The sequence below is a fragment of the Indicator indicator genome, chromosome 3 (genome assembly GCF_027791375.1).
Source record: "Indicator indicator isolate 239-I01 chromosome 3, UM_Iind_1.1, whole genome shotgun sequence".
In the NCBI taxonomy this organism is placed as follows: domain Eukaryota; kingdom Metazoa; phylum Chordata; class Aves; order Piciformes; family Indicatoridae; genus Indicator; species Indicator indicator.
In genome coordinates this window covers 47700131-47727943 of record NC_072012.1, presented here as the reverse complement: position 1 = coordinate 47727943, position 27813 = coordinate 47700131, and the positions used below count along the sequence as shown (strand labels likewise).

The 27813-nt window shown below is 45.4% G+C and overlaps 1 protein-coding gene across 5 annotated transcripts in view; it reads left to right on the top strand.

Annotated features, from left to right (window-relative positions):
* The window catches only part of GRIP1 (glutamate receptor interacting protein 1), a 290474-nt gene that overhangs the window by 245473 nt on the left and 17188 nt on the right, over positions 1 to 27813 (top strand). For all 5 annotated transcript variants that reach the window (XM_054399940.1, XM_054399938.1, XM_054399939.1 and 2 more), the window contains 9 exons: positions 623 to 809; positions 1600 to 1745; positions 4433 to 4513; positions 11338 to 11407; positions 11739 to 11884; positions 16184 to 16328; positions 17132 to 17280; positions 18604 to 18792; positions 24708 to 24864. In XM_054399940.1, coding sequence (XP_054255915.1) covers positions 623 to 809; positions 1600 to 1745; positions 4433 to 4513; positions 11338 to 11407; positions 11739 to 11884; positions 16184 to 16328; positions 17132 to 17280; positions 18604 to 18792; positions 24708 to 24864 — 1270 coding nt within the window. The remainder of the gene's footprint in view (positions 1 to 622; positions 810 to 1599; positions 1746 to 4432; positions 4514 to 11337; positions 11408 to 11738; positions 11885 to 16183; positions 16329 to 17131; positions 17281 to 18603; positions 18793 to 24707; positions 24865 to 27813) is intronic.

Sequence of the window (27813 nt, the reverse complement as noted above, 5' to 3'; positions counted from 1 at the left end):
CTGAGAGAGTTGGGGTTGTTCAGTCTGGAGAAGAGAAGGCTCCGAGGAGACCTTCTTGTGGCCTTCCAGTATCTGAAGGGGGCTACAAGAAAGTTGGGGAGGGACTTTTTAGGGTGTCAGGTAATGATAGGACTAGGGAGAATGGAAAAAAAAGTAGAAATGGGTAGATTCAGATTGGATGTTAGGAAGAAGTTTTTCTCCATGATGGTAGTGAGACACTGAACAGGTTGCCCTGGGAGGTGGTGGAAGCCTCATCCCTGAAGGTTTTGAAGGCCAGGTTGGATGTGGCTGTGAGCAACCTGCTGTAGTGTGAGGTGTCCCTGTCCATGGCAGGGGGGTTGGAACTGGCTGATCCTTGAGGTCCCTTCCAACCCTGACAATTCTATGATTCTATGATTTCACTCAGCACAAGAACTATCTTTTTGCATTCTAATATACCAGCAGATGTTCTCTCTTCTGTGCCATAACTGTTGATACACCATTTATAAACTTTAGCCTAAGCTGACTTTAAAAGAGCTGTTTCACTGGCTAGGGTTATTGTCCAGACCAATGTTCTCAAAGAGCAATGAAATTTCTGCTGTGTGTGTGAATGTCTCCCCTCCTGGTCTGCTCTGTTTTGTAGTGTCCTTAGCCTCTAGCACAGTTGGTTTGGCTGGACAGGTGGTCCACACAGAAACCACAGAAGTGGTGCTGACAGCTGACCCCATAGTGGGGTTTGGGATACAGCTCCAGGGCAGTGTGTTTGCTACTGAGACCTTGTCTTCTCCACCTCTCATTTCCTACATCGAGGCTGACAGTCCAGCAGAAAGGTGAGGTTCTTACACTTGACTGCTAAGTGCCTTGTGATGAGCATTCCTCAGGGTGCTTGGGGCTTGTTGCTTTTGATTGGTGATAAATTGCAGGGCCTCGCTGGGTGGAAGTGTGGCAAGTAATAAACTGTCTGTTCTGACAATGATATTTCATGTGCTTGATCAGCTGTAAGAAGAATGACAAGCAGCAGTGGGGTTTTATCATCCAGAGTCTTCCAGCAGGAGACTGAAAGCTATATTCATGCAAAAGGAGGGGGGGGGGGGGAATTCAGAAGCATCACTGCAGTCAAAATAGCAATAATTCAGTGTGCCATGGTGGGGAGGCTGTATCCAAGTCTGTTCAGTGTGGGTACAGAACCACATCCTAGGGAATGGTAGAGTTTTGACTTACTGATGATTTCACTGCAGCATTTCAACTGCATTTCTATTGTATGCTTGGCTTTAATTGTGGCATGAGAACAGTAATAGCTGCACAGACAAGTACTGGCTGCCACTGAAGGGCTACCACATCTGTAGCCCAGGCTCAGAGGCAGAGGTCAGGGGTGGAGGCATGAAGGCTGTGCCCCTCTGTCTGAGTCCTACCACTCAGAGAGCACCACACATGCTGGGAGTGCGTTGATAGCATCTTGGTGCAAAGAGGCAGCAGCAGCAGCTTCTGCCCCACTCTGTGCCTGGGTAGGCTGTTGAGCTGCTCTGCCACACTTCTTCAAGGTGAAGTTGAATGTGTTTGATCTTGCTGGTTCTGGTTCTGTGCACATCTGATGGTTGTTTTGTGTCGTTGTGTACCAAGGTGTGGGGTGCTGCAAATAGGAGACAGAATAGTGGCAATAAACGGTGTCCCCACAGAAGACAGCACGTTTGATGAGGCCAATCAACTGCTCAGAGACTCCTCTATCACCAACAAGGTCACTCTGGAAATAGAATTTGATGTTGCAGGTATGAATGCACTCTTGTTCTGTCTTACAAGGAAAGTGAAGGAATAAATCCCAAGTACATTGTGAGTGTTAGGCATATGGAGGCTTTCTTCTCACACACAGGCTTTTCAAATAACCTCTTTGAAATGTGTGTCCTTTTTTTCTCCAGCTTTCTCATTTCACCTAGCCCTTCAGCCTGCTTCAGAATGCATATAGAAATGACAAGTCCTGTAGTAAGATCTGGTGACAGCCCCTCCTCTGAGTTATTTCCAGACATTTTTTCTGCCCTGAGATAGAAATACTCTGCTAAGCAGAGGCAAATCCTTTATAGGCCAGCTAATGAAATGGTTCACTAGACAAAACAGTGTTGTAAAAGAGTGGATAAGCAGAAAACTCTGAAATTCTTGCAGCTTCTCAAACTACCAATCTAATTAAAATAACAGAAATTGAATTAATAAAAGCAAGGGAAAAAAATCATTGTTAGTGTTACTGCTGAGTCTTTTATTATTTCTAATTACTTTCTTCTGTAATTTGCTGAAGCATAGAGAATACACCTATAAAAAACTCACAAATTATGTAAGCCAAAGAGGTACACATTACGTATGGGCACTGTGTGAATAGCCAAAAACCTTAAAGACTTCTGTGTTCCTCTGATGGTAGCTCCTTTGAAGTCAGGACAGTGTCAGATGAGCTGCATTTTGCACAGTGAGATTGGTGTTAAGGGTATTATAAAGCATGGTGTCAAAAGCAGGCTGGAAGTTGCTAGAGTGATTCTGGATAATCTTTTAGTATGTACACATCTAGTGTAGTGTTTAAAAAAAAAAATACAGTGTGTACATTCCTAGACAGAGGAAATGAAACATGGAAGTTGGGTCAAGAACTGGCTGGAGGGCCGAGCCCAGAGAGTGGTGGTGAATGGTGCCACATCCAGCTGGCAGCCTGTCACTAGTGGTGTCCCCCAGGGATCAGTGCTGGGCCCCATCCTGTTCAATATCTTTATTGATGATCTGGATGAGGGGATTGAGTCCATCATCAGTAAGTTTGCAGATGACACCAAGCTGGGAGCAGGTGTTGATCTGTTAGAGGGTAGGAGGGCTCTGCAGAGGGACCTTGACAAGCTCAATGGGTGGGCAGAGGCCAATGGGATGAGATTGAACAAGGCTAAGTGCAGGGTTCTACACTTTGGCCACAACAACCCCAAGCAGTGCTACAGGCTGGGGACAGAGTGGCTGAGAGCAGCCAGGCAGAAAGGGACACCTTTTCTGGTTGAAATTACCCTCCAAAATAAAATAAGAGATGGGTTTGACCCCCCCAACAAATCAGAGATTCATCCCCAGAATGAAGATTCCCCCACCCCAGAATAAATCTGCCACTCTAACTCAGAATTTTGGAACAAAGTGAAGCTGTATTTACCAAAAAAAAGTCAACTAAATATAAAAGTCTAAAAGACAATAAACATATACTGGGTATATTTTTACATATATTCACAATTCAGCAACCTCAGAAACACTCTCTTATACAAAACCATCTCTTTCCCCCCACCTCAGAGGGAGGATGCACAGAGCTAGCATGCTCCTCTATGCCACCTCCAGCCCTTCTCCCTTAGACCTCACACACATAGCAAAGGTTATTCCAGCAAGGCCACAGAGAGAGAGAAAAGCAGCAGCAGGCAGAAGCAACAGGGAGAAAAAGAGGGAGAGAGAACTATGCGGGGTGCAAAATACAAGATTTTCAACAAACCAATGGGGTGATATAAACCTGTCTATTATTATCATTCTGTGTCCAAGCCCTAACATTATTTATCTTCTACTCAAAAGTAGAAAATGCCTAATTAGAAATAATGTCTGATCTAGGTGCTACCTCTAAATGGTAACATCAGGTCAAGGCCCGAATTTTTGCTGACAGTGATGCCAGAAGTTAAGGTTTCACACACACTACTGTGCATTCCAGTGGGTTTTGCCTCAGCCAGCTCCAGGTGCTTGGCCATTAGGGGTGTTTTAGTTCCTTTTCTTCCCAGGAGATGTAAAATCCATGGTAGCTCCCTTAGCAGACACTTAAAAATGTGCTAGACCTACAGCAACAAAGGTTTGAAATCCTTAAGGCTTGATCTCCTGTCCTTTCAGGAAAAATTTGCCAGCATTGAAATTTTCAGCAGTGCTCACAGAGCTGAAAACCTGCAGCCTCAGCTGGCTGCTAGCCTGGGCAATCTCCATACATTTTGTTAAACCTTAAAAAAAAAAAGAATTCCCATGAAAATACCAGTAGAGGTATAAATCATACTTCACATGTCCTGCTTCCTTCACTTCAGAACCTTCTCAGTTGCACCCTGGGATAGGGCAAGGGGCAATGGATAGGAACTCCAGCACAGGAGGTTCCACCTCAACATGAGGAGGAACTTCTGCACTGTGAGGGTCACAGAGCACTGGAACAGGCTGCCCAGAGAGGTTGTGGAGTCTCATTCTCTGGAGACTTTCCATCCCCATCTGGATGTGTGACCTGTGCTGGATTCTCTGGTCCTGCTCTGGCAGGGGGGTTGGACTCAAAGATCTCCAGAGGTCCCTTCCAGCCCCTAACATCCTGTGATCCGGTGATCCTGTGTTTTATCCATGGCTCATGATGCTGATGTGACTTCATCAACTTGTATGTGTAGTTCACTTGGGATGACTGTGCCTTATAAATTGTCTAACATATTAAACACTTTTTTTATAGAATCAGTTATACCAAGCAGTGGAACATTTCATGTGAAACTACCAAAGAAGCATAATGTGGAACTTGGCATCACCATAAGCTGTAAGTGAAAGAGCTCATTTTTAAGACCGTGTTTATAAGATAATCTGCAGATAGTAGCTCCTGTGGTTGTGAACTCATGTTTGCTTTGGTATAAATTTCTCTTCCTTTCTCTAGAAAGGGATGGTTATCAGTGCTTTGTCTCTGATACCTGATACAGATGTACTGGAAGGTGTCCAGAGAAGGGCCACCAGGATGATCAGAGGGCTGGAGCTCCTCTCCTATAAGATAGACTGAGAGAGATGGGGTTGTTCAGTCTGGAGAAGAGAAGGCTCTGAGGAGACCTTCTTGTGGCCTTCCAGTATCTGAAAGGGGCTACAAGAAAACTGGGGAGGGACTTTTTAGGGTGCCAGGTAGTCATACACCTGGTGGGAATGGATCCAAGCTAGAGGAGGGGAGATTTGGATTACACATTAGGAAGAAGTTCTTCAGCATGATGGTGGTGAGACATTGGAACAGGCTGCCCAGAGAGGTGGTGGAAGCTTCATCCCTGGAGGTGTTTAAGGCCAGATTGGATGTGGGTCTGGGCAACCTGATCTAGTGGGAAGTGTACTTGCCCATGGCAGGGGGTTGGAACTCGATGATCTTTGAGATCCCTTCCAACCCTGACAATTCTGTGATGCAATGCCATTCTGTATCAGATTTATACTTCCTTTTTAGCAGTTAGAGAAGTCAAAGGTTTGTCTGTCCTAAAGCTTGACCTATTGCTTCATGCACAGCACATACTTAACTCCCATTTAAATTATTTTTAAAAGAAGTCATAAAATCATAGAATGGTCTGGGCTGGAAGGGACCTCCAAAGGTCATCCAGTCTGACCTCAGCCATGAGGATGCTTAGGGGACTTGAGTATCTTCCCTATGAAGACAGACTGAAAGCCCTGGGGCTGTTTAGTGTGGAGAAGAGAAGGCTGAGAGGGGATCTGATCAATGTCTCTCAATAGCTGAGGGCTGGGGGTCAAGTGGAGGGGGCCAGGCTCTTTTGGGTGGGGCACAGTGATAAGGAACAATGGGTTCAAACTAGAAGATAGAAGGTTTCAGCTCAACATGAGGAGAAACTTCTTTCCAGTGAGGGTGACAGAGCACTGGAACAGGCTCCCCAGAGAGGTTGTGGAGTCTCCTTCTCTGGAGACTTTCCAACCCCACCTGGCTGCATTCCTGTGCAGACTACCCTGGGTGATCCTGCTCTGGCAGGGGGGTTGGACCTGATGATCTCATAGGGCCCTTCCAACCTCTGATGCATTGTGATACTGTGATCCCCAACTATGGATCAGGTTACCCAGAGCCCTGTCCAGCCTCACCTTGAGTATCTCCAGGGAAGGAGCCTCAACCACCTCCCTGGGCAGCCTGTTGTAGTGTTCCACCACCCTCATAGTAAAGAGCTTGTTCCTAACATCCAATCTCAATCTGCTCTTCTCCAGCTTAAAGCCATTGCCCCTCATCCTGTCCCTGCAATAGAATTAGCAGAATCCAATAGAATTGTGCCCATTCAGGCCCAAGCAGTCTGTCCTGGTCTCTCACAGGATCTTGAACAGGTCCCTACAGGACTAAAGGGTTCTCCTAGGAATGAGAATCTACCTCCACAGGGTTATTTTCTGAAGATCAATCCTCACTCTGTAAAACCAGTGAGCAGCCCTAATTGTGCAGGTCACATAGTGAAATCTTCTCTCACTGGGGACTTCAGAGATTCCTAAGGATCTGTGTTAGTCTATTTCTCAAAAAGCATTTGTTGCTGTTCTTGGAAACCAAAGTGTCTCTAGACATTGATTTTGGGAGCAGTATCAGGACTGGATTTTGACCAGGTAAACTCCAGCATGCCCTGTCTAGCCCTTGGTGAAAGGAAGAGCAATCCCCATCAAAGTTAATGGGCTCATGTTTAATGTACTTAGTGAAGAGTCTGGTCTCACTGAAATTAACATTCCTTTACAGCTGTGGCTTTCTTAGCCTCCTAGAGTCTTTCTTGGGAATTATTCATGTGTCTTGGGGGAAAGATGGTGCTTTGATTTATATTCTCAAAGCTTTTCCCAGCACAATGGGGTAAGGTTAATCAAAAGTACAGCAGGGAAGCTCAGTGCTAAGAATTACATCTGAGGAAGGAATGAGAGGCACCAAAGGCCTGTGTGCTTGTATTGCACACTCCGAGAAGTAATTGTTAGACTCTGTGAGATGTGGTGCTTGAAGCAAAATCATAGGTCTGCCTATATTTATATAAATGAAAATATTGAGAGATGAGAAAACCTGGAGACAGGATGTCCTATTGAAATATTGGGTTTAGCACTGGAAATGGTCTTTAGGATTATTGTGCAAATATGATCTTTCTAGTAAAATTGATTCATCCTGCTGTGGAATTCAGACTTCCTGTGCTTTTTCTCTCTGTAGGAGTAAATATTTGAATGGGAAACTAATGTTCTTGGGTGTTATAGTTTGAGGCTGGGTGCCTTTAAACTCATAAAGTTACAGACCTCCAGAGGCTCAATAAGTCCAGAAGGTAGACTGGAAAATGGACTTTTTGTTATTTCATTCTCATAATGCCTGCATCCCTATAAAACTGACTGCAGAGTCAGTTTCCTTCCCTTTTCCCACCCTCTCTCCTCCTGGAAAGGACACACAGGTTCTTATCTCCTTGCAGGGAAGGGGATTTAATAAATGTTTATCAATAGCTGAGGGGTGGGGGTCAAGAGGGAGGGGACAGGCTCTGCTCAGTTGCAACCTGTGATAGGACAAGGGGCAATGGATAGAAACTCCAGCACAGGAGGTTCCACCTCAATATGAGAAGGAACTTCTTCACTGTGAGGGTGACAGAGCACTGGAACAGGCTGCCCAGAGAGGTTGTGGAGTCTCCTTCTCTGGAGCCTTTCCAGCCCCATCTGGATGTGTTCCTGTGTGACCTGTGCTGGATTGTATGGCACTGCCATGGCAGGGGAGTTGGGCTGGAAGATCTCCTGAAGTCCCTTCCAACCCCTAACATCCTGTGAGCCTGTGTCAGTGCTTTGTGCCATTCTACATAATTAACTCCTAAATGAGGCAGCATGATTTGAAGAATCCAAGGGGTTCATATTAATTTTGTCACATTTTTGTCAGAGCACTTTAGCACATTGGCATGCCATTTATTACTAATATTGTCAGAATCATAAAGTCTTAGAATCACAGCATGGTCTGGGTTGGAAGGGACCTCCAAAGCTCATCCAGTCCAACCCCCTCTGCAGTCAGCAGGGACATCCCCAACTAGAGCAGGTTGCCCAGAGCCCTGTTGAGCCTCACCTTGAGTATCTCCAGGGATATTCATCCACCTCCCTGGGCAACCTGTTTCAGTGTTCCACCACCCTCCTAGCAAAGAGCTATATGATTTACTTTGAAAAACAAATACTAAGTGAAATCTTGGCAGAGTTGCTCTGCCCAAGCTTAAAGAGGGGTGATAGAGGAGTCCAGGTTTGTTCACTTCTGGCCTTGATCTGTTTAAGTGCCAGAGACTTGTTTCATCCTCTGTCTTCTGAAGGTAGTGGAGTTAATGGAGAATGAGAAAGTGCTGTCTCTCTATCTCCAGTGCTTTCTGTATCTCCAGTTCAGTTTGGGATTTGGATTAGAAAGTCAAGAATACCTGACTTGACAGACAGGACAGAATGTTTTTTTTTGTCAGAAGGGAAACGTAAGCCTCACTTCGGGCTGGCAGCTGAACATATGCCTGTTTTTAAGTCCAAGAGTTCTTCTAAATCAATTGTTAGGAGGCAGGCATCCTGGAAGACAAATTTATTTCTTTTTCTTTGTTTGATTTTCCTTGGTAATAAACAGTAAATATGCCTGTATAGAGTTACAGCCAGGTACTTGAAGGCATGTCTGAGGTGACACTCAGCACTAAAGATGGTTAAGCCAATTCCTGGTCTTTGACATGAGCTGTAATGGAGGGAGAGATTGAGTCTCTTCTTAGTTTCAGGTTTATCAATGCAAGGAGAGAAAACAAAAAAACTGCAAACACCCTTAGATAGCAGAAATTTCTAGAAAGTAAGACAGAAGTGTGGCCAGCAGGTCGAGGGAGGTGATTCTCCCCCTCAACACCACTCTGGTGAGACCTCACCTGGAGTACTATGTCCAGTTCTGGAGCCTCTGTTACAAGAAAGATCTGGAGGTGCTGGAAGGTGTCCAGAGAAGGGCCATGAGGATGAGCAGAGGGCTGGAGCTGCTCTGCTATGAAGACAGACTGAGAGAGTTGGGGTTGTTCAGTCTGGAGAAGAGAAGGCTCTGAGGAGATCTTCTTGTGACCTTCCAGTATCTGAAGGGGGCTACAAGAAAGCTGGGGAGGGACTTTTTAGGGTGTCAGGGAGTGATAAGACTGGGGGGAATGGATCTAAGCTAGATGAGGGGAAATTTGATTAGAGCTTACAAAGAAATTCTTCCCCATGAGGGTGGTGAGACACTGGCACAGGTTGCCCAGGGAGGTGGTGGAAGCCTCATCCTTGGAAGATTTTAAGGCCAGGCTGGATGTGGCTCTGAGCAACCTGATGTAGTGTGAGGAGTTCCTGCCCATGTCAGGGGGGTTGGAATTAGATGATCTTTGAGGTCCCTTCTAACCTTGACCATTCTGTGATTCTGAGAGAGCTGGGACTTGAACAAGAATGGGACTTGAGTGAGCAGTAATGTGCTTTGTTTTTAATTGTTTCTCAAATCCCCAAATAATTTTGACATGAATCATAAAAATGGAGACTTCAAGCGGTGCAGTGTCACTTCAGACTTGCATTGATTCATGAGGATATCTTTTATTAATTAAGTGGTCAAATACAACTTTTCTCACAGGGACTCTTACTTCTATCTAGGGAGAGATGAAACAGTAGTGTGTATCAAAAGGGGATGGAGGCTGCATAATGAATGAGGTGGAGGACTGCAGAAAGGGAAAAAAGGGAGGTGATCTCATGGTCAAGATGGTTTAATGCTACCCTGGAGAAATTAGGGTTTTTTTTCCTTTTCCCTCCAATAGAGTTGTGCTGAGACAAGTCATTTCATGGGGTGAGGTGAAGAGGGGAGGGAGAGAGAGAAAGAGATGGTTTCCAGAGGTGACTGCTTGATTTTCTGTGGAAACCTTTGAGAGCCTAGGGTCACACTTGAAAAGTGCCCAGGTGGCCAAGAAAGCCAAAGGCATCCTGTCTGGGATCAGAAATGCAGGAGCAGTGAAGGGATTGTCCCCTGGGACTCAGCTCTGGTGAGACCACACTTCAAGTATTGTGTCCAGTTTTGGACACCTCAATACAAGAGAGATGTGGAGGTGCTGGAGGCAGTGCAGAGGAGGGCAAGGAAGCTGGGAAGGGCCTGGAGAATAAATCTGATGAGGAGCAACTGAAGGAGCTGGGGATGGTTAGTGTGAAAGAGAGGCTAAAGGGAGACCTCCTGGCTCTCTACAACTACCCAAATAGATACCTTCCAATATCTGAAGGGGGCTACAAGAAAGCTGGGGAGGGACTTTTTAGGGTGTCAGGGAGTGATAGGACTGGGGGGAATGGAGCAAAAGTAGGAATGGGTAGATTCAGATTGGATGTTAGGAAGAAGTTCTTCCCCATGAGGGTGGTGAGACACTGGAACAGGTTGCCCAGGGAGGTGGTGGAAGCCTCATCCCTGGAGGTTTTTAAGGCCAGGCTGGGTGTGGCTCTGGGCAACCTGCTGTAGTTGCCAGGAGGGTTGGAACTGGATGATCCTTGAGGTCCCTTCCAACCCTGACAATTCTGTGATTCTATGATTGAAGTAATCTCCCTAGAGAAGTAGTGGATTCCCCTGCATTGGTCAGTTTCAAGACTTGGGAGAGTACTGGGCAATCTCATTTCAACTTCTATAACCTGGAAAGGTTGGACCAGATGACCCTTGGGGTGCCTCCCAACCTGGCCTTCTGTGATTCTAACAGAAAGTCTTCTTTATGTGTTGTAGCTACACAGCATTTAATGATAGACGACTGGAGCTGCACCGTGGTATCTTCCCGTGGTTCAGTCCTGGCCCTAACCCAGAATTCAGAGCTGTCAGCTGAAATTCACTTAGCACCCAGGCAGCTGAATTATGGCATTCCCTAGTTTGTGAGGAGTATGCAGCCTCAGTAATATGCTGATGATGATTGTTCACATTCCTAAACATAACATTTAGGGGAAAGGGGATGAGTATAATGCAGTTAAATGTGGAGGAAATGTTGATTTGTGGACAGAATTAGCCCATCTGCATATCCAGAAGTGAAATCAGATACTTTTATGGGTTTTTTATTCCAGAAGCAAAAGCAGATACTTTTAATTTTGTTTTTAATTCCAGAAGTAAAAGCAGATACTTTTTTGTATTATTTTTTATTCCAGAAGTAAAAGCAGATACTTTTATGTATTTTTTTAATTCCAGAAGTAAAAGCAGATACTTTTATGTATTTTTTTAATTCCAGAAGTAAAAGCAGATACTTTTATGTGTTCTTTATTTATTCCAGAAGTAAAAGCAGATACTTGTACATATTTCTTTTTTATTCCAGAAGTAAAAGCGGATACTTTTATGTGGATTTTTTTTTTTCATTCCAGAAGTAAAACCAGATGCTTTTATGTATTTTTCTTATTCCAGAAGTAAAAGCAGATACTTTTATGTGTCTTTTTTTAATTCCAGAAATAAAAGCAGGTACTTTTATGTGGTTTTCTTTAATTCCAGAAGTAAAAGCAGATAATTTTATGTATTCTTTTTTTATTCCAGAAGCAAAGGCAGACACTCTTATGTATTTTTTTTTATTCCAGAAGTAAAAGCAGATACTTTTATGTATTTGGGGGAGGGGGATGTGTTTATTCCAGAAGTAAAAGCAGATACTTTTATGTATTTTCTTTTTATTACAGCTCCATCCAGCAGAAAACCAGGAGACCCTCTGGTTATTTCTGATATCAAGAAAGGAAGTGTTGCTCACAGGTAAGACACTTGTGATGAATATAATAAATGATTTGTGTTAGAGGGTAAGCTAGGAGTAAAATTCAAGGCTTCAAACTCCCAGGAAAAATCTGGTTCCATTTTGTGTCCAGGCAGACCCAAATTAAAGAGAGGGACCTTGGAACAGACTACTTTATTCTTTTTTCTTGTTTCCAAAAGCAGTTACAAACATCAAGTCCAGCATATTAAGAAATAAAATTGTGTTTTGTTTTTTTTTAAATCCATCTCATTTCTGTAATAATTCCCATCCCTTCTAAGACACCTTGTGTTAATGTGGCTAGAGTTTCATGTGAGCTTGTTTGCTTCTTCACAGAACTGGGACCCTAGAGCTGGGTGATAAGCTGCTTGCAATAGATAACATTCGGCTGGACAACTGCTCCATGGAAGATGCTGTCCAGATCCTTCAGCACTGTGAGGACCTCGTGAAGCTGAAGATCCGCAAGGATGAAGATAATTCTGGTATTAGCAGTGAGCCTCTTGCAGATTCTTCTGTGTTTTCAGGCTTGTTGCAGCACAGGGTTGTTTGCTGGCATTTAAATGTCAGTGGAATGTTGGTGGGGTTTTTTCTTTCTTTCTTGCCCTAAATGTGGCTGACTTGGGCTTAGGATGACAAGAAAATGTCACGCTAAAGAGAATTGTAATGCTCTAGGAAACTGAGAAGTTTTCTCAGTGGCTATATTGCCTGCAGGAGCTGCACTGCAAAACAAAGTCTTGAGTTTTGTGGGAAGGTGATTTCCCCTCAGGTGCAGACATGTAAGGGTCATCTTCCTCTTATCAACTTATTGATGTTTTCTCTGCTTTTAAGGCTGGAATCATGAGTAGCAAAGCATGGATTCCTAGGCTTCACTTCTCCAGCAAAGTAGTGAAGTGCATGTTGCATCCATAAACTTACAAACTTGACTTCACTATGACTGAAGTGTGACTATGCCTGGCCTGCATCAGGAATAGTGTGGCCAGCAGGAGCAGGGAAGTCACTCTGCCCTGTGCTCAGCACTGGTAAGGCCTTGGGTACTGTGTCCAGTTCTGAGGTCTTTAATTTAAGAAAGATGCTGAGATGCTGGAAGGTGTCCAGAGAAGGGCAATGAGGCTGGGGAGGGGTCTGGAACACAAACCCTATGAGGAGAGGCTGAGGGAGCTGGGGGTGTTTAGCCTGGAGAAGAGGAGGCTCAGGGCAGACCTCATTGCTGTCTACAACTACCTGAAGGGAGGTTGTAGCCAGGTGGGGGTTGGGCTCTTCTCCCAGGCAACAGTGAAAGAACAAGAGGACACAGTCTCAAGCTGTGCCAGGGGAGGTTTAGGCTGGATGTGAGGAAGAAATTCTTCCCAGCAAGAGAGATTGGCCATGGGAATGTGCTGCCCAGGGAGGTGGTGGAGTCACCTTCCCTGGAGGTGTTTAAGCAAAGCCTGGATGAGGCACTTAGTGCCATGGTCTGGTTGATTAGATAGGGTTGGGTGATTAGTTGGACTGGATGATCTTGGGGGTCTCTTCCAACCTGGCTGACTCTGTGATTTTGTTTCAGTGCTCCCTCAGTAAGTTTGCAGGGGACACCAAACTGGGTGGGAGTGTTGATGTGCTTGAGTGCAGGAAGGCTTTGCAGAGGGATCTGGGCAGGGTGGATTGGTGGGCTGAGGTCAGCTGTAGGAGTTTCAACACAGCCAAATGCTGGGTCCAGTGACAGAAGGAGAGGACACAGTCTCAAGCTGTACCAGGGGAGGTTTAGGCTGCATGTGAGGAAGAAATTCTTCCCAGAAAGAGAGATTGGCCATTTGAAAGGGCTGCCCAGGGAGGTGATGGAGTCATCATCTCTGGAAGTGTTTAAAAAGAAGACTGGATGAGGCTACAGGTGTACCATTTTCTTTATGTGGATAGCAAGGGGGAAATATGAGAGCATTGCAGTGGGGGGAAACTAAAGGCCTTAAATTTTCTGCCAATTGGGAAGAGACAAAGTAGCTCCAAAAATAATAGCATTTCCCCAGCTCTACCTAAGTATTCAGCATTAGAACTCAGCAACTCTTTGAAGCTTTGATAGTAATGCAGGTATCTTTTTTTCCTTCTTTTTCTACCTACAGAAATTGGAACATTTGCGTTTTCTATCTTGTTTCAGGGTAGTTCTAGTAACATTCACAGGATGTGCATCCTAGCCTTTCTCCTTACTTGCTGAGCTGTTTGAAATGTCATTAACCACAGACCTAGGAAAGTTGCCCACCAGGCCAGAGATCCTGGCTGAATATCTCATTGTTCTCTACAACTCCCTGAAAGGAGGATGTGGAGAGGTTGGTGCTGGTCTCTTCTCACAGGCAATTAATGATAGAAGAAGAGGGAATGGCCTCAAGCTGCCACTGGTTAGGTTCAGACTGGACATTAGGAAACCTTTTTTGAGGGCAAGAGTGGTCAAGGACTGGAATGTGCTGGGCAGGGAGGTGGTGGAGTCCCCAAGCCTGGCTGTGTTTGAAGGTGGTTTGGCTGTGGTGCTTGGGGCTGTGGTTTACGAGTGAGCCTTGTAGAGTAGGGTTCTGGGTTGGACTTGGTGATCCTGAGGGGCTTTTCCAACCTGAATTCTGTGATTCTGTGATCATAAGATGGGCAAGAGAGCATTTGTTATTTTGATCTGAAGAGAAATCTGCCATTCTAGATTTTAAAACATCCCTTCACAACTCAAGGATACCACAGCTGACTGCTCTCTTGCTGTGGTATATTTCTGATAGAATATATAAAGAGCATGCACTGAATGCACACAGGAGCCTTTCTTGTTGCTCAGGAGCCTTTCTTGTGGCTGCAACACCTGTTAGGTATTGTTTAAGGACAGTATATTGTCTTGAAGCTTACCCAGTGATGAATTCTTCTCCATTTCTGGCTATTGTTTGGTGGTACTAAAATATCAAATCATGCAAATGAGTTCATGCCATAGAATTAAATCAAATCTAGTGGAGTTATTTTTCAATGTAGTTGATAATTCAGGATTAAGAGGCTGTTTTTGATGCTGTTACTAAAGCTTAATGCTTGGTAATTGGAAACAAGGGATGTATTTCAGGTTCTTTGTAAGACAGCTGCTCATCTTGTCATGACTAAACACTTTCCATTCACTTCAAGAATGAGTACCAGTTTTTAGGCAGCAGTAACTTCTGTTTTCTCTAATCTGCCTTTGTGGCAGCAGTGGCCAACAGCCTCCTGGGCTGCAATTAGGCAGAACATTACTTGCAGGGCAAGCAAGGCCATCCTTCCTCTCTGCTCAGCACTGCTGAAACACGTCTTGAGTGCTGGGTCCAGTCCTGGGCTCCCCAGTACAAGAGAGACATGGACATAGTGGATCAGCTCCAGTGAAAGGCCACAAAAATGGTGAAGGGACTGAAGCATCTTTCCTATGAGGAAAGGCTGAGGGAGCTGGGACTGTTCAGCCTGGAGAAGAGAAGACTCCTGGCAGCCTGATCTAGTTGAGGATGCCCCTGCTTGCTGCAGAAGACGTTGGACAAGATGACCTTTGGAGGTCCCTTCCAACCCAGACCATTCTGTGGTTCTATGATCTTATCACTGGGTATAAATATATGAAGCCAAGATGTAAAGCAGATGGAGCCAAGTTCTTTTCAGTGATGCCCAGCGACAAAACAGGAGGCCATGGACACAAACTGAAACACAGGAGGTTCCCTCTGAACATCAGGAGACACTTTTTTTTTTTTTCCACTGTGAGGGTGACCAAGCTCTGGCACAGGTTGTCCAGAGAGGTTGTGAAGTCTATCACTGAAGATACTCACAAGCCATCTGCACAGTCTTGGGCAACCTGATCTTGGTGGCCTTGTTTAAGAAGGGTGGTTGGAGAAGATGGCCTCCAGAGGTCCCTTCCAACCTCAACTATTTTGTGACTCTGTAACAAAATTGCCTGAAGTTATATTTTAACAGGGAAGAAGAAGATTTTAAGAGTATAATTTAGTCATAATAGAATAAGAGGAGCTTTTTTCTGTTGACTTCAATGTCATTAGGCTTTGGCAATAGAAAAGAAATTGCACAAAATACCATTTTTTTTAAATTTGAGTTTATTTTTTATTTTATTTTTGAAAGTAACCCAGTGGAATATGATTAAGAAGTTTATCTTAAAAGCAATCCTGTGGAAATGCTGTTTGATTACAAGCCACTGGACTGAATGCACTGGGTTTTTTTTCATCCCCTCTTTCGTAAGTGTGATGGTTTGAAACTGTCTCTTTAATTTTTCTTCTCAAAGTTCAAGCAGAGGAAGTGAAAGAGTGTAAAGAAGTCACTATTGGGTGTAAGAAAGCAAAATACTGATTGTTCTAAACACTTCCATTGGATAGATAGAAATGTTTAAGAACTATTACCCAAAACAAAGTAGGCACAGTCAGGGTTCCCTTGCTGGGCTGTCTGGCTGCTGTTTCTTCTTCTCTTCTGGCTGAAGATCACACACCGACCTTGGCGAGCTAAGTTAACAACTTTCTGCTCTAACTAACTCTGCTTTCTGCCAGGGGGGTCTGGGGGGAGGCCCCTGGGAGAGAGGCCCCTTGGGAAGGTCCCCTTTGGGGGGAAGCAAAGGGAGCTTGGTTGTGCTTTTCTGTTGATTGTATATATTTGTAAATGTTGTGAATTTTGTATATTTGTACACATTCATTGCATTTCAACAGAGATTGTAGATCTCCTTGTAAATACAGCTTCCAGACTGAGCTAGCCTGGTTGTTGTTGGTGTGGGGGGGAATTTCAGCTCACACTGACACAGTAAGAAACCAATTGCATCCCCTTGGCATTTGTTGCAGATGAGCAGGAGAGCTCTGGAGCAATCATTTACACCGTGGAGCTCAAGCGCTACGGTGGGCCCCTCGGAATTACCATCTCCGGTACTGAAGAGCCCTTTGATCCCATAATCATTTCCAGCCTTACAAAAGGAGGATTAGCTGAAAGGTAAATTGGAAAAAGCTAATGATTTTAAAAGTTCTCTTTGTCAAGAACAGTTTTCTTTGGTTTACCTGAAGATCCTGATTTTCATGGTTTACCAATTTAATGGTTTGGGTTTTGTTGGTTTTCTTTTTAATTCTCCAGGTTTGAGTTTATAATCTTTTTGCTGATGGTTTTTTTTTGGGGGCATCTCCAAGTTCAGGAGCAGGAGCAATATTTTAACAGGATGTTCTGGTACAAGACAGAGCAGAAGATTGTGGTCCTTGCCATAAATCACTTAGGGAAGAGTAGTCAATCAACCTGCTCAGTCACATGAACATCTGAATAGCTTTGTACAGTACAGACTTTATGTGCCCAAGGAAAGCACTTCAGGTGCCCTCCCAGGTTGTCCAGGGAGGTGGTGGAAGCCTCATCCCTGGAGGTGTTTAAAGCCAGGCTGGATGTGGCTCTGGGCAACCTGATCTAGTGTGAGGTGTCCCTGCCCATGGCAGGGGGGTTGGGACTAAATGGTCCTTGAGGTCCCTTCCAACCCTAATAATTCTATGATTTGATGGTTCTATAATATAGGTGGTTAACTCAGGTACTGCTATAACACAGGAATCCACATCTGCAGCTCTGCTATTGTCACTACAGCAAATGAAATGCTTTAAGCATTTCTAACAGAAGAATTACTCTGTACTACAACTATAAAAGCCAGATGAAGAAAAGAAAACAAGATGAGACTTCCATGCTCCACACATACAAAGAAAATGTCTTTGTTGCTTTCTTGTGTTCTCTTCTCAATATTTTATTTCTCTCTTTTATTGCAGGACAGGGGCAATTCACATAGGAGACAGAATTCTAGCAATAAATAGTAGCAGTCTGAAAGGAAAACCTTTGAGTGAAGCCATTCATTTATTACAGATGGCAGGAGAAACTGTCACCTTGAAAATCAAGAAGCAGACAGATGGTGAGTATGGCCAAGGGTAGCATCAGTGAGCTTTAATATTGTGAGAGATTAACAAGCATTTAGGCCATCCCTGGAAAAACATCATGGCAGTAGTAAAGAAGCATATTCTTACAACCAAGATAGAAAGCATATTCTTAGAATTAAAGTAGAAAGCATATTCTTAGAACCATGTCCCAGTGGAGGCCAGGGACAAGCAGAGTCCCTCAGGGCTCAGTCCTGGGACCAGTCTTGTTCAACATCTTTGTCAGACAGAGGCATTGAGTGCACCCTCAGCAAGTTCCTGATGACACCAAGCTGTGTGGTGCAGCAGACAGGCTGGAGGGAAGGGATCCATCCAGAGGGACCTGGACAGGCTGGAGAGGTGGGCACAAGCCAACCTCAGGAGGTTCAACAAGACCAAGGGCATGGTCCTGCAGCTGGGTCAAGGCAATGCCAAGCACAAATCCAGGCTGGGCAGGGACTGGCTGGAGAGCAGCCCTGAGGAGAGGGACTTGGGGGTGCTGGTGGAGAAGAAGCTCAACATGAGCCAGCAGTGAGCACTTGCAGCCCAGAGAGCCAAGCAGAGCCTGGGCTGCATCAGGAGAAGTGTGGCCAGCAGGGCAAGGGAGATGATTCTCCCCCTCTGCTCTGCTCTGGTGAGACCCCACCTGGAGTACTGCATCCAGTTCTGGAGCCTCTGTTACAAGAGGGATATGGACATGCTGGAAGGTGTCCAGAGAAGGGCCACCAGGATGAGCAGAGGGTTGGAGCTGCTCTGCTATGAGGACAGACTGCAAGAGTTGGGGTTGTTCAGTCTGGAGAAGAGAAGGCTCTGAGGTGACCTTCTTGTAGCCTTCCAGTATCTGAAGGGGGCTACAAGAAATCTGGGGAGGGACTTTTTAGGCTATCAGGTAGTGATAGGACTGGGGGGAATGGAATAAAGCTGGAAGTGGGGAGATTCAGGCTGGATGTAAGGAAGAAATTCTTCCCCATGAGAGTGGTGAGAGCCTGGAATGGGTTGTCCAGGGAGGTGGTTGAGGTCCCATCCCTGGAGGTGTTTAAGGCCAGGCTGGATGAGGCTCTGGCCAGCCTGCTGTAGTGTGAGGTGTCCCTGCCCATGGCAGGGGGCTTGGAACTGGATGATCCATGTGGTCCCTTCCAACCCTGACTGATTCTGTGATTCTATGAACCAAGGTAAAAAGCATATTCTTAGAACCAAGGTAGAAAGGACATTCTCAGAACTAAGGTAGAAAGCATATTCTTAGAACCAAGGTAGGAAGCATATTCTTAGAACCAAGGTAAAACAATGACCACCACCTTCTCCTTTTCTTTAATTTTTTTTTTGATCATCAGCTACCAGCCCTAAGAAGTTTTCTGTCCCTGTGGGTCATGTAAGTGAGCTGAGTGATGCTGAAGATGAAGCCTCTGCTGCACAGAAATCTGGCAAGCTCCCAGACATCTATTCCACCACGGTCCCAAGCGTTGACAGCGCGGTAGAGTCCTGGGACGGCTCTGGCATCGAGGCCAGCTTTGGAAGTCAAGGTACTATCAGGGATGCATTTCACATTGCATTTAGGACATTGAGATACTTGAACGTGGCCAGAGAAGGGCACCAAGCCTGGGGAGGGGTCTGGAGCACAGCCCTATGAGGAGAGACTGAGGGAGCTGGGGGTGTTTAGCCTGGAGAAGAGGAGGCTCAGGGCGGACCTCATTGCTGTCTACAACTCCCTGAAGGGAGGTTGTAGCCAGGTGGGGGTTGGGCTCTTCTCCCAGGCAACCAGCAAGAGAACAAGAGGACACAGTCTCAAGCTATACAGGGGGAAGCTTAGGCTCAAGGTGAGGAGAAAGTTCTTCACAGAGAGAGTTGTTATATGTTGAAATGTGCTGCCCAGGGAGGTGGTGGAGTCACCGTCCCTGGAGGTGTTCAAAAAAAGCTTGGATGTGGCACTTGGAGCCATGGTTTAGTTGTCAGGAGGTGTTAGGTATTAGGTGATAGGTTGGACTTGATGATCTCTGAGGTCTTTTCCAGCCTGGTTGATTCTGTGACATTTAGAGTAGCAAATAACCACCTTCATGGCTGACCTTCCTTTGCCTGAAAGAGTCTTTTGTTAGCTTTGCTGACATCTGAGTATCCCTGCCCATAGCTCATCCACACCTAAAAGAGTTTATCCTTCAAGTACAGATCAATGTAAGGCACAGACCACTCTGAAGATGTTCATTAATTTGATGCCCATATGCAGTAATTTTTAACTGACAGCAGGTTTGTTATAAACTGCTGAAGAGGGAATCTTAGGCATTGCTCATGATTCCTAAATCTTTTTCTTCTTTCTCATTCCTGCAGCACTGGCCTCTAACCTTTAGCTCTCAGAAACAATCATTCCATTTAAATATATGGTTTTCCTTGATGCTAAGTTTTCCACTTCTGTTTGGCTGTTTTCAATATATCTCATGGTGGGTTTTCAAATAATCTCATGTGTGGAGACACGTTTCTTTGGGTAGAGTAGGATACAGCCATCTTATAATATTCTAGATAACAAGAAAAGTAACTTTCACACAGCTTCAGTGGTTTATTTAACTCTCTTTACAAAGCTTATTTCCACAGTAAAGCAGTGGACAGGTAAACCTTACCTCAAATAATTGTTGCTCTCTCACTCTGCCTTGCACACATCCTTTCCATTTCATTTCTCTGTTATTTTCTGTTGCCTTCCAGGAGCATGGGTGGTGGTTCTTGGACAAGAAGTAGCTGATGTCACTACTAGTGGACATTTTGGGGATTTTTTTCTGTTCTTTAATATTTAAGGATTTCATAGAATCATAGAACTGTCAAGGTTGGAAGGGACCTCAAGGATCATCCAGTTCCAACCCCCCTCCATGGGCAGGGACACCTCACACTACAGCAGGTTGCTCAGAGCCACATCCAGCCTGGCCTTAAAAACCTCCAGGGATGAGGCTTCCACCACCTCCCTGGGCAACCTGTTCCTTACTGCATGTATTTGCCATCAACCTATTTTAAACCAGACAGGCTCAATACAATTAGTTATAACTTCTGTTTTCTACATTTTCCTTTGAATTTCCTGTTATTCTGTTTAGGCTCTATCCCCCCTGTATAATGTGCTTTTGTGGAATTCAGAGTTGAGATGCACTTGTCCCCTTTTCTGTTTTTCACTGGTTTGGTCAGTTTGTCAGAATAAATCATGTTAGGTTTTCTTCTGATATTTTTAAGTTCTAAGGAGAAGTAATGCTTGAAAAAGTGCCAAAATAATATTTCTTATTTCCTTGGTGAACTGATGGTGTTTGGAGACTTAGAGGGGACCTTATCACTCTCTACAACCTACTTAAAAGGAAGTTGTTGTCAGGTGGGGGTCAGGCTCTGCTCCCAGGCAACTTGGCACAGGACAAGAGGGCATGGCCTGAAGCTGTGCCAGGGGAGGTATAGGTTGGGTATTAGGAAGCACTTCCAGACAGAAAGGCTGATTAGGCACTGGGATGGACTGCCCAGGGAGGTGGTGGAGTCACCATCACTGGAGGTGTTTAAGAAAAGCTTGGCTGTGGCACTTGGTGGCATGGTTTAGCTGATGTGGTGGTGTTAGGTCATAGGCTGGACTTGATGAGCTCAGAGGTCTTTTCCAGCCTCTATAATCCTGTGATTCTGTAACTGTGGAAAGGACTGAGGCCCAGACTGCTTTCCAAGGTACTAATGATTAAGGTGCCATGGCAAAACCAAACCTAAACCAGTATCTCAAAGCAGCTTTTTTTTTTTTTTTCCCTAATTCTCATGAAATAAATCAGCCCAGTCCTGGCTGGATCGATGGCAGTTCTGTTAAACAGCCTGAGTGTCATCAGATTTGTGCCTTACCCCTTGCTGTGGTACTGGTGTGACCCACATTTCTGGTAAAGTTCATTCTGTCTTGACCTGTCAAGTTGAGTTTGGCTTCTCTCCAAACTTTTGTTGGCATAAGCACAAGCAAAGAAAGTTGTGGAGTTTGGGGAATGTTTCTGGAGCAGCAGATAATGCCTTGTCCTATTAGTTACTGATTTAATGCTGGTGAGCAGTCTTTCCTCTCTGTGCACTGGCATCCCATCCTGTACCTTTGTTTAGTGCATTAAAGCATTGGAATGTGCTGGGCAGGGAGGTGGTGGAGTCCCCAAGCCTGGCTGTGTTTGAAGGTGGTTTGGCTGTGGTGCTTGGGGCTGTGGTTTAGGGGTGAGCCTTGTAGAGCAGGGTTCTGGGTTGGCCTTGGTGATCCTGAGGGGCTTTCCCAACCTGAATGTTTATGTGATGCTGTATCTGCCTTATGAATCTGGAGATTCCCACACACTACAGTCACATTTTCACAGCCATAAACCCTTCCTAGAATCCAGGAGCGTGTTAGTGCCTGCCAGTTAGCTGGAAAATGCACACAACTCTGCAGTTACACAGGATTTGAGTGAGACAGGTCTAGACTGATTTATGGAAGCAAATTGCACTCTTTAGAGAGGTGACAGCAGTGATATTTGTTACTCATCAACAAAACAGAGCTTCCTAATCTAATATGCACATCAGAAAATGCCAGCTGTAAGGCTGGGAAAGGAAAGTGTCAAGATGAAATATATTTGTAGCAGCTGAACCATAATGGATTTTGCTTACCAGATCAGCATCAGCTTGTGACAACTCAATCCATGTGCTCCTCTTGAAACATCACTTGGAAGCCAGACATTCTGGTTCCTACTTGGAATTCGAATTGCAGTTAATTCACTGAAAGAAATACTATTGAACTAATACCAACATTGCTTGTATGATAGAAGCACCCAGAAATAAACCCTACAGATGGAAAAAGGCTGCCATTTCACAGAATCACAGAATTAACCACCTTGGAAAACACCTCAGAGATCATCAAGTCCAGCCTACCACCCAACACCATCTGATCAACTAAACCATGGCACTAAGTGCCTCAGCCAGGCTTTGCTTAAACACTTCCAGGGAAGGTGACTCCACCACCTCCCTGGGCAGCACATTCCCATGGCCAATCTCTCTTGCTGGGAAGAATTTCTTCCTAACATGCAGCCTAAACCTCCCCTGGCACAGCCTGAGGCTGTTTCCTCTTGTTCTTTCACTGTTGCCTGGGAGAAGAGACCAATCCTCACCTGGCTGCAACCTCCCTTCAGGTAGTTGTAGAGAGCAATGAGGTCTGCCCTGAGCCTCCTCTTCTCCAGGCTAAACACCCCCAGCTCCCTCAGCCTCTCCTCACAGGGCTGTGCTCCAGACCCCTCCCCAGCCTCATTGCCCTTCTGTGGACACCTTCCAGCATCTCAACATCTTTCTTGAACTGAGGAGCCCAGACCTGGACACAGCACTCAAGGTGTGGTCTAACCAGTGCTGAGCACAGGGCAGAATGAGTTCCCTGCTCCTGCTGGCCACACTATTGCTGATGCAGGCCAGGATGCCATTGGCCTTCTTGGCCACCTGGGCACACTGCTGGCTCATAATCAGCTACTATCAACCAGCACCCCCAGGTCCCTCTCTGCCTGGCTGCTCTCATCCACTCTGTCCCCAGCCTGTAGCACTGCCTGGGGTTGTTGTGGCCAATGTGTAGAACCTGGCACTTGGATGTGTTGAATCTCTACACAGCCTTGTAAAGGCCATTTACACAGCCTTGAGATACTTGGAAATGGCTGATGGAAAATCACTTTCTGCAAGTCAGGCTTTCCAAAGGTGTGTATTTGGCCTGGGCATGTGTCCCCATCATGAGGTTCAGCTTTTGGAGCCAGAGCAAAAGAGCAGTAGCTGTGCTAAGTGTCCCTTAGACAAAGGGACATGGGTGCAGAGGTTTCTATATTGGCCTTTGTACTTTGTGTTTAGTTTTGGTTTTGCCATGACACCTTAATCATCAGGACTTTGGAAAGCAGTCTGGGCCTCAGTCCTTTCCACGGTTGAACAATTTGCTCCAAACACCATCAGGTCACCAAGGAAAGGAGGAATATCATTTTGGCACTTTTCCAAGTGTTACTTCTCTTTAGAACCTATTAAAAAAAATATCAAAAGAACCTCTAAGATGATTTATTTTGACAGACTGGCCAAACCAGGGCTGTGACAGCACAGTTCTGCCTTTGCATTCATGAGGCCTTGCCTCAGCAGTGCCAAGACAGCTGCCCCCTTCCTGTTCTGGCATTGCTCCAGTTAATGGTTACTTAAGGGCCTCTGCACCATGCCAACTTCTGCATCCAGGCAGCCATTCTCCAGATGGATGACACTGTGCATAATTGTCACGAAATGATGACAATCTAATGACTAAAAATGACTAAATGACTAAAAAAGTGTCAGTGATTTTTGGGATGCATTGCTTATAAATTTGAGAATGACATCAGTAGGAAACAAACGAACAAACACTTTCTTCAGTGGTTTCTTCTTCTCTTGCTAGTGATCTCAAAATCAAGTTGCTGGGGTTTTTTAATTCATTTCTGTAAATACTTTTTTTTTTTTCCCAGTAGGTTTAAAGCACAGATTACCTCATAGCTTAGGTTTCATTCTGGGCATGTTGCACATTACTCTACTGACAAGTAGTGAGCACATGTGGTATGTTCACTAATATTGTGTGTGATGTCACATTGGAAAGTGAGCCTGAAATTGTGAGGGTGTCCAAGAAATAAACAGCAGAAGCAGCTGAAACATAAAGAGTAGATGAACAGTGGATCACAGGATATCAGGGGTTGGAAGGGACCTCTGGAGATCTTCAAGTCTAACCCCCCTGCCAGAGCAGGACCAGAGAATCCAGCACAGGTCACACAGGAACACATCCAGACAGGGCTGGAAAGTCTCCAGAGAAGGAGACTCCACAACCACTCTGGGGACCCTGTTCCAGTGCTCAGGGACCCTCACAGTAAAGTTCTTCCTCATCTTGAGGTGGAACCTCCTATGCTTCATTGCCCCTTGTCCTACCCAGGGCACAAGTGAGCAGAGGCTGTCCCTGTCCCTTCCTTCCTGACCCCCAGCCCTCAGATATTGATAGACATTGATCAGATCCCCTCTCAGTCTTCTCCTGTCCAGAGTAAACAGCCCCAGGGCTCTCAGCCTCTCCTCCCCAGGCAGTGCTCCAGTCCCTTCATCATCCTTGTAGCCCTCCATTGGATTCTTGGACTCTCTCCAGTAGATCCCTGTCCCTCTTGAACTGGGGAGCCCAGAGCTGGATGCAGTATTCCAGGTGGGGCCTGACTAGGGCAGAGTAGAGGGTGGGGAGGGTGTCAGATATACTTAAAATTTTACTTTCAGTGGACTCTCCAAAGAGAAGCTCTAAGGCATATCTAATTCCAGGCATAATTTAATTCATAGAAACACTACCACTGCAATAAAAAAACAAACACCAAAGGTAGCAGTCATGAGTCCACAACCAAGGTATAGAGAGCCCAGCTTCTGCATGTGCTTTGTTGTTGTTGTTGTTACCACACAGACAGTGCCATAAATACACAAGTCATCTTTTCAGGACACAGCTATCAGGCTTCAGGCTACAACTTCAATGCCTATGAGTGGAGGAGTCCTAAACAGCAAAGCAGTTTGTCCCCTCCAAGCAAACCACGAAGCCACCCCTTCCATGACACAGGGCTGAGCGACGACGAATGGGACCGGCCTGCAGCAAGCAGGTAAGTTCCCACCAGAGCTTCTGTCTTCTGATTTGCAGCCTCAAGAATGCATGTTTGCTGTCTGGAATGTGTACTGTGACATGAGTAGGTTCTGCACTTGTTGCCCAAGAGGTGCTTTCTGCAGTGATTTGGATGCTTCTGGCGAGCTGAGCTCCTTCGTGAGTGCTGTTAAAGTACAGCTGTGAAGTGATGTTTTGAACTATGAAGAGAGACTGAGAGCCCTGGGGATGTTCAGTCTGCAGGACAGAAGGCTGAGAGGGGATCTGATCAATGTCTCTCAATAGCTGAGGGCTGGGGGTCAAGTGGAGGGGGCCAGGCTCTTTTGGGTGGTGCACAATGATAAGCCAAGGAGCAATGGAGACAAACTTGAAGAGAGAAGATTTCAGCTCAACATGAGGAGAAACTTCTTTGCAGTGAGGGTGACAGAGCCCTGGAACAGGCTGCCCAGAGAGGTTGTGGAGTCTCCTTCTCTGGAGACTTTCAAAACCCACCTGGATGCATTCCTGTGTGGACTGCTCTGGATGATCCTGCTTAGGCAGAGGGGTTGGACCTGATGATCTCTGAAGGTCTCTTCCAACCTCTAATGTTCTGTGAATTAAATTGTTTTTCTAATCCAGCTGTAACAGCTCTTCCTTTAAATACAGTGTTTCTACTTCATGAAACTTACTAGGGGAGATTAGAGACATTTATGAAAGATGATGATGCCAAAGCCAAGACATATATTTATTTTGAGTTACTTCAGACAAAAAAAAAAACACAACCAAAAAAAACCACAACACCAAAAAACAAAACAAAATATGTTTCTGTTTTAATAAATGGCGAAAAAATCAGGGCATTCCCTTTGCTAAACTTCAGGTAAAAAAAAAAAAAAACTGCTGTGTTTTCCACTCCACTAAAATAAACCTACCAATAAAGTGGCTGAAGACAACTGGCTTATGTCTTATGTCTTCCATGAAAAATCTTCAGTTTTGTTTGGGCAAAGAAGCAGAAATTACAGTCTTCTTTCATAAATACTTGAGATATCTGTAGTGATTCAATACCAGAATGCAGTGATCCAGGTAGAAATGTCCTGTCCAAAGGTATTGTGTGCATTCATTCCTCTTCTTCTGAGAAGTATATCTCCTTTGCAATGAATTTCTCTGCAGGCAAAAGAGCTCCCAGGGGGAAAAATGCTTAGCTGACAATGCCTGAAGATACTGAAAGACCCCAAAGTCTCTTATTCCCTATTCTAAGGATGATCCAGCTGAGGCTTGGGTAATTCCTGCCAAAGAACAGTTCTTCCACAGATAAGGGAAGACAGACATCACAGTTAGGAAGATTTCTGGGCCTGAAATCCCAGTCTGTGAGAAATTCAAATTTGGTACTGAAAAGAAAAAAAACCTTTTCTGGTCCCTGTGTACCCATCTGTTACCTCTGAAATAAATCAAGGCAAAGCCTTATTTGGCATATTGGCATATTGATTGGCATATTTTATATGCCAGTGCTGGTCTGTAGAATTTGAATGACAAGTCCTCTGGTATGGCCAATTGCCCAGTGGCATTTTGTCTGCAGACAAGGCTGGCAAGATGGTAACAAAGATCACCCTCAGCAGATGGTGCCAAGCTGGGTGGTGCAGATGAAGGTCAGGATGCCATCCAGAGGGACCTGGACAAGCTGGAGAGGTGGGCTGAGGAGAATCTCATGAGGTTCAATAAGGCAAAGTGCAAGGTCCTGCACCTAGGTCAGGGCAACCCTCAGACAGGCTGGGAGCTGGTGAGCTTTAGAGCAGCCCTGCAGGAAGGGACTTGGGGGTGCTGGTGGCTGAGAAACTGGACATGAGCCAACAATGTGCACTTGCAGCCCAAATGGCAAACTGCATTCTGAGATGCATCAAAAGAGGTGTGACCAGCAGGTCAGGAGGTGATTCTGCCACTCTGCTCTGCTGAGTCCTCACCTGCAGTCCAGCTCTGGGGCCCTCAACACATAAGAGACACAGACCTGCTGGAGTGGGTCCAGAAGAGGGCCACAAAGATGATCAGAGGGCTGGAGCACCTCTCCTGCAAAGACAGGCTGAAAGAATTGGGGCTGTCCAGCCTGGAGAAGAGAAGGCTCCAGGGAGACCTTATTGCTACCTTTCATTATCTGAAGGGACCTACAGGAAGGCTGGGCAGGGACTGTTTAGAAGGGCTTGTAGTGATAGGATGAGGGGCAATGGTTTGAAACTGGAGCAGGGGAGATTTAGGTTGGGCATAAGGAGGAATTTCTTTATAATGAGAGTGGTGAAAGACTGGAAGAGGTTGCCCAGGGATGTGGTTGAAGCCCCATCCCTGGAGACATTCAAGATCAGACTCATTGTGTCCCTGGGCAGCCTGATCTAGTTGGAGGTCTCTCAGCCTTTCCTCATAAGGCAGTGCTCCAGTCCCTTCCTCACCCTTGTAGCCCTCTGTTTGATCAGGGCATGTCTGTTTTGCCTGCCTGTTACAGGGATCCTCAGAAAGCCACCTTTTCTCTGCCTCTAGCTAAGCAACTTCTCTTCTTCTCTAACACTAAAAAGTAATTTTTTTCTTACCTTTATTTTGTGTAGCACAGCTTCAAAGAACATGTGGCAACAGAAGGAAATGGAGACATTGGGAGAGAACCAAGAAAACCATTTAAAGCAAACTCCTGTGGAAAGATCAGGGGGAGAGAGCATCAGGAGCATGAAGAAAGAGAGCAAGATGTGGAAAAGTGCTTCTGGTGGGCAAAGGAAAGGTGGGGGACAGCTGGAAGAGTGGAATACTTCCAGGTAGGAGAACGAGGAGTGCACAGGAGTGAGATCCAACTGAACTGGGGTGGGGGATGAGGTGGGTGGGGGAGAAAAGGAAAACAGTTAAAATGAGCAAAAGAAGACAACCAGGGTAAAAGCAGAGAAGATGTCACTAGCATGCTGGGATTGCATTTGATAAATGAGTGACCCCAGAGTGCTTCAAC